This window comes from Vespula vulgaris, chromosome 24, assembly GCF_905475345.1.
Source record: "Vespula vulgaris chromosome 24, iyVesVulg1.1, whole genome shotgun sequence".
Taxonomy (NCBI): Eukaryota; Metazoa; Arthropoda; class Insecta; order Hymenoptera; family Vespidae; genus Vespula; species Vespula vulgaris.
In genome coordinates, this window is record NC_066609.1 from 1,604,360 (window position 1) to 1,616,867 (window position 12,508).

A 12,508-nucleotide genomic window follows, 5' to 3' on the forward strand; every position below is an offset into this window, starting at 1 on the left:
AAAAATTTCTTACGTTCCACTAAATTTCAATTTCTCTAACTGTAAACTGACAATAACACTTTCTCGTTCAAAGGTTATGTTTGTTTCTTTATATTCAGAGGTGAAAACCACTGAGTTAGTTAATAATTACGTTGCGCTTGATTACAAAGATGGCGATAGTATCGACATATCATAAACCATTGTTTATGGTATCTACAATGATATTATGATTTTTGATATAAATATTTCCATATAAAGCTAAATGTATAAAATATGAAACTGTGATAACGTAATAAATGCTTATGTACTTGCTTATGTATATCACTCAAAAACCGTAATTTTTTAAATCGCAATTTTCAGATTTATAAATCATAGGAAATGGTAAATGTTTTGAAAGAAATTCTTGTCGAATGATACGTAAATTTATATATAAAAAAAAGAAAGAAAACATTTACTTTAATTACAAAAATAAAAAAGTATAGATATTTTTGTTTTTTTAATATAATATACTTTACTCCTTATAATCCAAATCGTCAGAGATACTAAAATGTTTATTGAGATCTTGCTCTGATATATCAAATTTTCTCTTGCACCAACTTTGAATGGCAAATATATTATCTGTCCATATATTGGTTACTTCTTTAAACATCTGATCAAAATCATTTAATTATTTTTTGAAAAGTTAATACATATGTTACATTTTATATTTTCTTACCTGTGCTTTCTCTGCCATTTTTGCAATTGCATCTGGATCTACATCACTAAGTTTAGCAATGTGACTTTTCAGTTCATTTTCTTTTTCTCTTAATTGTTGTATATCTTGTAACAAATTTCGCCTTTCTTCAGTATCTTCTCTACCAGTCTAAGTATTACATTATTTAATGTAATCATTTAATCATCATTTTAAGCATTTAATGTATTTTAAAAGTAATCATAAAATTTTATATCACATTTTACCTGTTCTTTAATACATTCTTCTTTTAGTTTTTGAAGTTTGAATTCAGATTCAACTATTCTTTTACTTGCATGTGCTATTCTATTTTCTATAGCAGTTATATTCTCTCTAAAGTAATATATTTTCTTAAAAATATTGTAATCCGTATGTTTAATAAGTCTAATAAAATTTTCTTACCCAGGAAATGTCCAAAAATATATAGAAGTTCCAATTTTATCAGATCTAACTAGACCATCATCTACTAATGTTTGAAGAACATCTTTTACAGTTTGAGTAACAATACCTTTCTCCTTAGGTGCAATTTTTTCTAACTCCTTTAACGTAAAAAACTCTCTCCTCTCATAAAACAATTGAAGCATTCTTGCTCGCTTTTCATCAAGTGTCAGACCTTTTCTTTTAGACATTTTCTAAATTCTTTAAATTATACCAAGATAATTACACTATATATTTATTAAACTCCTTTTATAACAATTCGGCTATGAAATAATTCCTCTTATATTTAGACAAAACACTTCCTTTGGGAAGGAAATTTATAATTCGAGATCTAGATATAAGATATTTATTTCTACCGATATGTTGGAAACTTTACAGACCAAAGTGGATGATCTCATGAATTAAATATCATTTCCATAAGCTGAAAAAGGAATATAACTAACAGCAATCAAAATTTAATTTAAATGATTTCATTATTCAAATATTCAATACAATGGCGGTAAAAAGTTACGAATTAAGGTTACAAACAAACTCTTATATCTTAACTTCCTATAAATAAAGAATATAGATATATGTATATATATTATTGCGTTTCTAAAATTACATATATTCTTTTCCATATATTGATAATTAAATAAAAACAAATTAATACGTAAATAACATTCGAAAATGTCACTTGATCACTTACCAATGTTCCTGTTACGTTTAAGTCAATTAGGCGGGAATAAAAATAATTTGCGTTGTGTTTAAACTACGTAAAAGATTCTCCCTTAATTTTACAGACATTTATAGGTTAAAATACATATAAATTATATATCGCTCACCTTATTTAATATACGATAAAGATATGTTTATTATAAATTTATTATGTTTACTTTTTTTCATAGATGTTTCTTCTATGTTATACTCACTCAATGATCATATCTAACAATCAAAATAAACAAATATATCCTCTATCTAATCTTCATATGATCGCAGTCACATACGATTCAAAATATGTTCGAAAATATTTAATATTCACAGAAATCTTTCGATATATAGAAAAGATATTTCTTTCGTAATAATAAGTAAAAACCTTTAATATATTTCTATGTACAATTAATTAAATTATTAATCTTAATAGCTCGTTATATCGGTATATCTATTTAAAATAAAAATATTATCAATATATACGAATTGTGATTACGTCGTCGAATAAATTTGACCTCCAAATATTTATTGTCTCATAAAGAATTTTCTAACAGTTCACCTTGTCTTCTTGTATCTACATTGTATCCGTGTACCTCCAAGTGTGAAAGAACTCTCTGTGAAACTATAATATTTAAATCGAGAAAATATTTCTTCGGTGTATTTAAAAATTTTTCATTTTTCTGTGTTCACTGTTAAATAGAAAATATAATCCTTCGAAATAATGTCCTCAATAGAAAAACATTCGAAATCTGTGTCGAATATGATCGACAGGATTAACTCGAATAAAAACGAAACAAGAAATTATAGAATGTGTTATTCGTCCGACGATTTAGATTCAGAGAAAAACATTAAAAGCAGTCCTTCGGTTAGCACAGGAAAATCGAAAAATTTTGTAATGAAATTAATCGGGAACTTTGAAAAAAAAAACAATAAAAGTAGTGATCATATAAAGAATACAAATACAAAATTTTTACGAAGATCTTTCATGAGAATTCCGTTACCAAGGATCAATTCGTATTATCGCAATACACATAACAATTTTAATCTGCCAGAACCGATATTGGATAATAAAAATGAGAGATTATCAAACGTGAAAAATATTCGATCGGAAATATACCTAAAAACGTTTGAGAATGATATTAAAACCGTTAACGATTCTAATTTACTTACCGAATCATCGTCATCTAATCTCCGATTGGTCGATAATAACGCCAAAGAAAAATGGACGACTACGAACAAACGATGGAGCGATACTATAAACGAAGAAAAAATCAATCAAAAGAAATCTGTCAAAGGAGTTTTAAGTTATTTGATCAGATGGAAAAAACATAGCGATGAAAATAAATCTCAACGTTCTCGATCTTGTGATAAATCAGAAATGCATTATGATATATTGTCTTCTGCACCAATTATACCAAGAGCACGTTCTTTACAAACTGTTGTTATTAATAATACTAAGGATAAAAATAATACAAATGTGAGATATATAAATATATGTTATTATTAATACGTAGAAAGATTTTTATTGTTGTTTTGTTACGATTAATAACCTTTATTATAATTTTAATATATGTTAACAGATAAATATCAAAAGTTCCTAGGAAGAAAAAAAATAACAATTAACCTAAAAAGTCTTGAAAAAGGATAATTGATTTTTAATGTCACTTAGGAACTTTTGATCTACCTTGTTTACAATAATATATTACATACACATATATATGCAATAATATATATCAATTATTATATATTATTATTATAATTGCAGTTAAATCGAAGTGCAACGATTCGACCGTTTTATGGTATTAAAAGAAATCAGATGGCATCAAAAAAATTTCTCGAATCCTTTCATTCAATAAAGATAAATCCCCGTAAGGAAGATTCCGGTTATGGTTCTGGAACATTGTCGATCGGAGAATCCAACGAAAATCTTGTCAAACCGTCGGCGGTTCGAGAAATGTCTAAAAAGCTTACGTTTATACCTGAACAACATCAACATCAACAAACTTGTAATCAAAAAAATCATATAGATCTTTATAGACAAGTTTTAAGTCATTGCAAGAGAGATAGAAATTCTTACCAAAGAAAATCCTTCGTCCATGACGAGTTAAATGAAGCCGTAAAGAAAAGATTTAATGATATATCGAATGAAAATATTATTTATACTCAGTCGATAAATCATAAATTAAAACACGATTACTCGTCGATATACATTAACAAAATCCCTGTCAATACGGAATATGAAAATACTCTGAATATTTCTCGTCCTTTGCAATCAGATCAATTATAGAAATCCTTAATAAGAAAATAAAAAGAAAACAAAAGAAAAAAAAAGAAAAAATATATATATATATATTATGCATGTAAATAACAAACATAATACGATTTAATATTTTAAGAAACAACGAACAGTATTATAGAGACATTTATTATCTACATACATACATATATCTGAATCGGATGAAAAATTCATCTTTGTTTTCTTTTTTTTAAAATACTTTGACAAAATTATTCTATTTAAACAAGTGACACACATTGTATGTAAATATCGCGACGAATTTCACGTACGACTAATCACGTTAGAAAGTATTCTAACCTATCATTACATTGGTAAAAATTATCGAATTTTGTATTACAGGTATTTTTTAACATGTTATATAACTTTTAACATTAAATTATTTTTTTGTTATTTTATTCTGGAATGTCTGAACTCGTAAGACATGTGTAATTAAACATACGTGATTCTTGAATTTTCTTATTAATTTTGTAATAATTTAATATATAAAATAAAATAAAATATAACTTTATTGATAAAGGATTTTTATTTATTTTTTATATTTAAATTCTTATAACTTTTTTTTAAACGTTTTTACTTTGCTGTGTTCTTTGCTAGTATTCAATCATATATATATATAAATTTTGTGTGTGTATGCTTTGTGTGTGTATGTGTGTACTTACATACATTCAATCATAATCTACGAGTTTGAACCGATGACATCAAGGCCGTTTATCCTGGTTTTATAATCGTTTACGCGAATAATAAATCCAGCCGTAAATCTCGAATTTAATAAATAAGATCTCATTTTAAAGATGAAAATTTAAGCGAGGATATGCCTTTCTTGAATTTTGCGGCAAAAGAGAAGAAGTTCTAATTTCGACTACGGATTTTCATGTAAACTAAAGTAGTTCGTATTTTGTCCGTATCTATCGCTGATGTCACATACGCTAGAAGTAAAAGATAGTGAATAGTTTTAAACGTATGTGATATATAGATAAGAGTGAATTTGTGTTCTTAAACGAAATCAAATAATTTTTCTTTTTTTTTCCTAATTCACACTTCTAATATCGAAAACATTAACAGCGCATTATTTAGATTATGCAGGAATTTCCTCACATATTGTCGGAATGCGAAGAAATAAATCAAGTATTACACAAGCCCATAAACTCGACACAAAGAATTAAGGTAATGTAATGTTTAAAATAATAAATGAGAATGAAATGTAATAATATTCTATTAATACGAACGATTTTTGTATTATTACAACATTATATACAATAATTGGCCTTCATTGTTTATATGTAAGAGGTTAGGTGTATATCTTATGATATTTTTCATTTGATCATTAAAAGGAATTTATATACAATTTAATATTTTGCAGTATACATGCCTTAATGTTTCACAAAATTATATTATACTTGGATCAACCAGTGGAAGTATCTATCTTTTTAACAGAGAACCATGTACTTTTCGACAATTAATACCTTTATCGGTAAAGTTTAATAATATTTGGAATCTATTAATTTTTTGAATATATTATCAATGACTACATAATGTCTTTTCATATTTTATCTAGGAAGGCATAGTGTCACATGTTTTGATATCACCTGATGAAAAAATCATAGCATTAGCTACAACTCGTGGAATTGTTTGTGTTGTTACTTTAAAACCAACTATAAAATTAATTGCTACATCGAATGAACATGCTTATGAAAAGATTATGTGCCTCTGTTGGAATGATAATAGTTCTGAAATATACATTGGTGATGGTACTGGCAAAGTTTCTGCTATTGTATTATCTGTTTTCACAGTAAGTTTTTTATTTATCTATAATTGATTTATAAACACTTGTATGTAATTAAGGAGATATTTATTTGTAATATTTAAAAATTTGAATTCATTTGTTTATATGATATAGCTAATTTGGCTTGTTTCAGATAAATGGAATGTTTCAGTCACCATCTTGTACATTAATGAATCTAGATTCCAGTATTGTACAATTAAATTTTTCTTCCCCTCTTTTATTGATATCAACTTTGACACGCTGTTATATATGTGATACAGTTCATGAACAATATAAACAAATAGGTAACAAAGCAAGAAATGGAGAATTTGGTGCATGTTTCTATAAAATGCAAATCGAAAAAAATGTTAAAACTTCGACTATTAAAAAGGAGCAAGATATGGCTAAAAAGAAAAGTTCGTTTAGTCTTATTTCAGAAAGCAATAGTAATATACCAGAATCTATTTCTCCAAAAATATTCTGTGCCCGACCTGGTTCAAGATTTTGGGAAATATCTGCGAATGGTGTAGTTTTAAAAACTCATCAATTTAAGGAATTATTAGCAATACCACCTATGAAAATACATAAAGTAACTAAACAAGAGTTAGAGCAAAGACAATATATTAATCATTCATGGACTTCACAATCGATCAACTTTCCTCAATTATTTGTGATTGCTTCGAAATATTTATTTTCTTATACATCTAATGGCTTATATATTCTTGATCTTGTGAATCCAAATGTAATACTATGGAGTAATGAATTTACAAACATTACAATGGTAGATGTCATAGAAAATAAAATATATTTGATGATCTCTGATAATGAATTTCATTGTTTAACACTTTATACGCTTGATGCATTAATATTGCACTTGTATTATACTAACCAGTATTACAATTGCCTAGAAACTTGTATTACATACAAATCGCAACTATCCAAATTAATTAATGATAAACATATCAATGACATCTATGGTATTGAAAGTAATCAACGAAAATTGGAGAATGATGAGATATCAGTATTACTGCAACCATTAATTTCTATACTGAAATCAAATTTAAATCCTAGTCCTATTAAATTAGATTCGGGTATTGTTGTAGTTAATTCAGGAAACTTGAAACAAAAATTTAACGAAGATCAACAAAATAAATTGACACATCAAATTTGTTCATCTACCGAATCTATTCAAATATCCTCTGTACAAAATACATGTTCGGATATTAAAAATATATTAGAATTAAACAGTAATTTATCATCTACATTAGATGAAAATTTAATAAGAAAAATACAAATTGATTTAGAACCTATATGTACATTATCTAACAGCATAAAAACCTCAATGACTGAAAAAGAGATGGAAAAGTTTATTCTTGAGATACGTAAAAAAATGGACAATATCGAATGTTTATACAAAACTTTACCTCAATTTAAAGATTTGGCATGTGATATAATAGATAATGCCAAAATTAATTTTACCAAAACATTTTTAACAAATGTATCAATAGAGTTATTACATTCTACAATGAATATGATTATTATAGATCATTTTATGGATGCTTTCATTCTTATAAATACATCTAATTATAAGGAATGTACCTGTGGTTTTCCATTTCCAATGGATCAAATAAAAGAGCCAAGCTTCTTAGAGATTGGCAAAATTCTTTTACAAAAACTTGTAAATAGAAGTACAGAAAAATGTATAAATTTATGTAATAGAGTACCTTATATGTGGAGAGAATATACGTCTTTGTATATAAAACAACAATATGCTATAGAAGACATACTACGTCAATGCCTTTTAACTCAAGATAGTGTTACATTGTCAATTATTTTACCTATATTAGATGCGAATCAGTGGAAATTAATTACAATATATTTAAAAAAAATGGATGACAAAAAATGTCTCTTTTGTGAAAAATTAATAACATTAGAAACAAATATTTCTTCAATAAATTGGAACAGAGTAATATTTGAAATTATGAAAAAGGATGGCCCAGATATAGCTATGGTATTTTTAAAAAAATTAGAAGTATTACTTCCTCTCAAATCACTTGATAAGAGGTGTGTGATATTATTCAACTAAGATTTTTTATTTCTTATATAATTATAATTTAAATATCTTTCTTCCTTCCACAGTATATTTCAGTCGTTTATATTCACGAAAATTTTACATCATCATGGTTTGCAATTTGCAGTAGATTTTAAATGCAATTCCAATATATATGGATATAATACAATGTGTTCCACCAAGGTAATTAAGTTTCATTATTTGATGTAACATATTATAGTAATACATATAAATATAATCATTTCTTTTACAGATTCGAGATCAATTAATAAAGGTATTAAAAAAAGATATAGCTCAATTTGATAACAAAAATATATTAAGCACTGGTGCTCATCATTGGGGAATGCAATATAAATCCAAAAATAAGTCATCAACATGTCCATGTTGTACTCTTTCTCTCCAAACATCAGTTCTTTTAGACAATAATGGTATAGCAATCTTCCCCTGTGGTCACACATATCATGTAAATTGTATGATAGAAAAAAAACTCACTAAATGTAATCTTCATTGATGAAGTATATATATATATATAAAAATAAGTAAAATAAAAAAATATATATATGTAAAATATTGAAAGAGAACTTTTTGTACATTCTATCAAATATTGTGGTGCTGAAATAATTAATAACAGCACATGGGTTATAGTAGTAGATCATACAAAATGTATATACTCTTTGTACTTAAAAGATTGTCCAAAAAGACTGTATATCATAATATGTTTATTATAATTTAATATAACCATTTTTTTTGTTTGTATTATGTTGTTCTTTCTGAAAAATCTATCTTACATATTTACATAATACCTGACATTTCATATAATAAAAACTGTTCATATTTTTCATATTTTCTATAATAATAAATATTATATATATTTCATAATCATCACAAATACATCAGTCTTTCTTTTTTCTAAGTTTACTTACAGTGCAGGATTTGAGAATTACATATTTTATTATTTTATTCCAAGATATTATTAATTCTTTTAAACTTACCTTACTCAATGCTATTGTCTCTTATATGATATTTAGAAAGAAAAATATTAGAATAAAGGCAAAATCCTGTAAATTACTTCATATAGTGTTTACTTAATTTAATTTTCAATTTGAATAATCTAATAAAAATATTTTAATTTGTTTTTCTCAAATTCACTTCATTCAATATAGCACTGTCATTAATATGATCTGTTTTTATACATCTACTTTGAATACTATTACATTAGATAATTACTTAAACATGGTTCAATTATTAACATAATTGCTAGAACGCAATCTCCATATACAGTAATGCATTATACAAAATAAACAAAAAAAATTTGTTGTATAAAGAATAAAAATATCAACATTTTTTATATATAGCTGCACTTATTTATAATTGCAGCAATTAAATTTTTTTATGCAAGTAAAACACTTCATTTATGTGAAACTTCTTAAAATTAATTAATATATAAAATATATCAGATTATTTTGTATGTAAAACTTTAACATTAGAGCTTAATACTGTCATTCTACAAGATCAAAATTGACTAGAAAATTAAATCTGTAGTTTACTTTTTTGAGACTTACTTAATACTATAACACATCATACACTTACATAATAAAAAAATATTCGTAATAAGAACGATATTTTAGATCCCATTCCTTTTTGCATTAAAATATGACAAAAGAAAACATTGCTTATTCATTTTATATGCAAAAGAAATATGTTTCTCACTAGAATGGGAAGATTTAAATTACCGTTATATAGTGTATAATATTCTCATGCATAATTTGTGCGTATTATTCTGTGTATCATTATTTTTCTTCAAATAATATAAATTATAGCATCGTTGTTCTTTATTGTGGTCTGTTTTATTATAATAAATATAATGAATTAAAAATTCTAAATATGGAACTTTGATAAAATAAAACAAATATAGAGTGATTAACAAATAGCAGACCACAAGCAAAAACTATGTCATTATTAATAAAATATATGATATGCATATGTATATTTACACACAGAGCGATTGTGGTACTTAAGTTTACAATATAAGAATGGAATATACTATAACTTTTTTTATCACTACATTGTCATTCAATGCATTTAAAACTAATTATGAATTAAACAGAGCTGCTTTTGATATGTAACTTACCCTTAATTCCACATACAATTGTCCAGTGAAACTACACTGGAAAACTATTAAATTTATCTAATGAGAAATGTGTATGTATATATACAAAAAAATTAAAAATTCTTTAAAGAGAATCGGAAAAATGCGGTATTGTATGATGGCATAATGATTGCAGCTGAGAAAAGTTGTGTAATTACATCTTAATAATAGCATAATATGCACATATCAAATAAAAGGTATATATAGAGAGAAATAGATATAGAAATGTGAAGAATGAATGTGATTTGAATAAAGAAGTACTACTTTGAAAAAAATGCGCATAATATGCAATTTTCTATGTATGTGAATTCATTAATTTGTTGGCGATAATATAATACTCTTTCAAAATAATATTATACAATTCTATTCATACATTAGTCTGGACTAAATTATCACACGTGCATTACTATAGTCCAACATATGTGTTTATGTAATTAATAACTTTTAAAACTGTCTTTATATAGGAAAAAATTTTTCAAATTTTTTATATATTGCAAGCGCACATATTAATATATACTTATAAATATAAATCTAATAAATATATATCTCTCATACAATTCATAGAATGAGATATATAATTGAAGAACTGCATTAATAATTAAATAGAATACATATATATATATATATAGTCATCGTAATGATTTTACCATGCACTAAATATTTTTATTCCATTTATGGAAGATAAAAAAATATGAACCTATTCAAAAATATTGAGAATACTTGGACATATCTTCTAGATATATTGCATGATGAATAGTACTAGGTAAAATCAGGAATATAAACAAATTTGTGTAGCATAATATTATATACTTATTGACTTCATAGAAGTTAATTGAAAGCTTGCAATATTTATAATGCTTATATATTGCAGAAATCTTAAATACATAACACATATGAGTCTTCTAATACAATCAGTATTTAAACCAAATGTTAAGAAATGTGATGTTTTATAAAACATTTTTAGAGAAAAAAATGAAAATTATGTTTATCATATTATTGTTCTTAACAAAAATATTAATATCAACTTAATTGAAATAATATTACATTCTTGTTTTAATTTTAGAAACTGTAAGATGTGAAAAGTTAAATGTATCTGAATTATTATATAATATTGTATTTAAAATTTTCTTCAACTGTATTATATCATTATTAATATATATCATTTCTTTGAAAAATAAGATTATTCAAAATTTGTTACAGATTTAAGCAATATATTGTATAAAATTAAGCATTTCTTAAATTCATATATGAAATATTAAATTATTATAATTTCTTTGTATTAAATATACTACTAGTAGTAGTTAGTTATCAAAAACAGTAAGAAAGTTTAATTTAATAAAAAGGAAGAGCGAAATATTCGTATAAATGTTTAAAGTTCATTTTATAGACTCTTTTTTTGTTTTCTTTTTCCCTAATAATTTTATCTATAAAGGCACTGATAATTAGTGAAGCTCAAGGCAAAAATTTTCTTGTTTTTTCTCCTTTGTTGCTGAAGAATGTCTGTTAAATTTGATAGCTTTAAAACTACTGATATGTTGTCATTTGATTATTATATACTCATAGTCAAATTGTCTCTCACGCAAACAAGTTTTTAATTAAGTACAATATAAATTGAATTTTCATTATTTTTTCATTTATATAAATTAAAATAGCTTGGACAATTAGACTATCAGTACCTCATGCATGATTTTCTACTTAATTTTAAAAATACGTAGTCTATATACTATATACTGAACAGCACATCAATAAGTGGCTATAAATGAAAGTGTGACATGCATTCATTAACATATCTTTTTTAAATTGTAACATAAAAGGTCAGGATACTGTTGGTTGGTGTGTTTACAGGATTAATTACACTCGTTTAATACTTTGTGAGAATCTTACATTCATTAATTGCAGAAAGAAATATATATATACATACATAATATATATACATATGTACATATATATATATATATATATATATATATATATATATATATATATATATACATATACACACATATATATCGAAGAAAAACATTTATATTTTATATTAATACAGATGTGTATAAAATAACACATTATATAATACGAAATAAAAGATAAATTCTCACAAAGTTAAAATATTGCGACACATGTGCATAAAATGCCTTAAACAGCATAATATATCTAATAAAGTATATAGTTGATTTTTCTTAAAATGAAAAGATCAATTGTCGTTATATAAGATATATATCTTCTCATTATTACCAAAAAGTTTCTTTTTGTAAGATATGCAAGATAATGTATAACGTGTGCTGTATATATTCGTATTAAGGCAATAGTTAATATAAAAATCAATCTCTCTTAGAGAATAACATAAACTATTTATTATAACAGGCGGTTAGAGCGCTTTAAGATTATAGAATGAA

The 12,508-nt window shown here is 24.9% G+C and overlaps 3 protein-coding genes across 4 annotated transcripts; 2 read left to right on the forward strand and 1 right to left on the reverse strand.

The window, feature by feature from the left end:
• Positions 1 to 62: 62 nt before the first annotated feature.
• On the reverse strand, positions 63 to 2,411 carry LOC127072143 (meiotic nuclear division protein 1 homolog). Its single transcript, XM_051012354.1, has 7 exons — positions 1,972 to 2,411; positions 1,836 to 1,898; positions 1,112 to 1,568; positions 937 to 1,042; positions 695 to 841; positions 495 to 628; positions 63 to 192 (listed from the first exon to the last, which is right to left on the reverse strand). Exons 3-7 carry the CDS (start codon positions 1,336 to 1,338, stop codon positions 120 to 122), a joined length of 687 nt encoding a protein of 228 aa, XP_050868311.1. The 5' UTR covers positions 1,339 to 1,568; positions 1,836 to 1,898; positions 1,972 to 2,411; the 3' UTR covers positions 63 to 119.
• A 16-nt stretch (positions 2,412 to 2,427) lies between these two features.
• Positions 2,428 to 4,124, forward strand: LOC127072139 (uncharacterized). The gene is made up of 2 exons (XM_051012347.1): positions 2,428 to 3,314; positions 3,603 to 4,124. Exons 1-2 carry the CDS (start codon positions 2,559 to 2,561, stop codon positions 4,122 to 4,124), a joined length of 1,278 nt encoding a protein of 425 aa, XP_050868304.1. The 5' UTR covers positions 2,428 to 2,558.
• A 939-nt stretch (positions 4,125 to 5,063) lies between these two features.
• LOC127072132 (BLOC-2 complex member HPS5 homolog) lies at positions 5,064 to 8,722 on the forward strand. Of its 2 annotated transcripts, none has more exons than XM_051012316.1 (6): positions 5,064 to 5,297; positions 5,494 to 5,604; positions 5,689 to 5,922; positions 6,050 to 7,959; positions 8,035 to 8,149; positions 8,220 to 8,722. In XM_051012316.1, the coding sequence occupies exons 1-6, from the start codon at positions 5,211 to 5,213 to the stop codon at positions 8,475 to 8,477; spliced, it is 2,715 nt and encodes a 904-aa protein (XP_050868273.1). In that variant the 5' UTR covers positions 5,064 to 5,210; the 3' UTR covers positions 8,478 to 8,722. The 2 variants fall into 2 exon arrangements, with proteins under 2 accessions (XP_050868273.1, XP_050868274.1); XM_051012317.1 differs by having other exon boundaries at positions 6,050 to 7,906; positions 8,220 to 8,440.
• Positions 8,723 to 12,508: the final 3,786 nt, after the last annotated feature.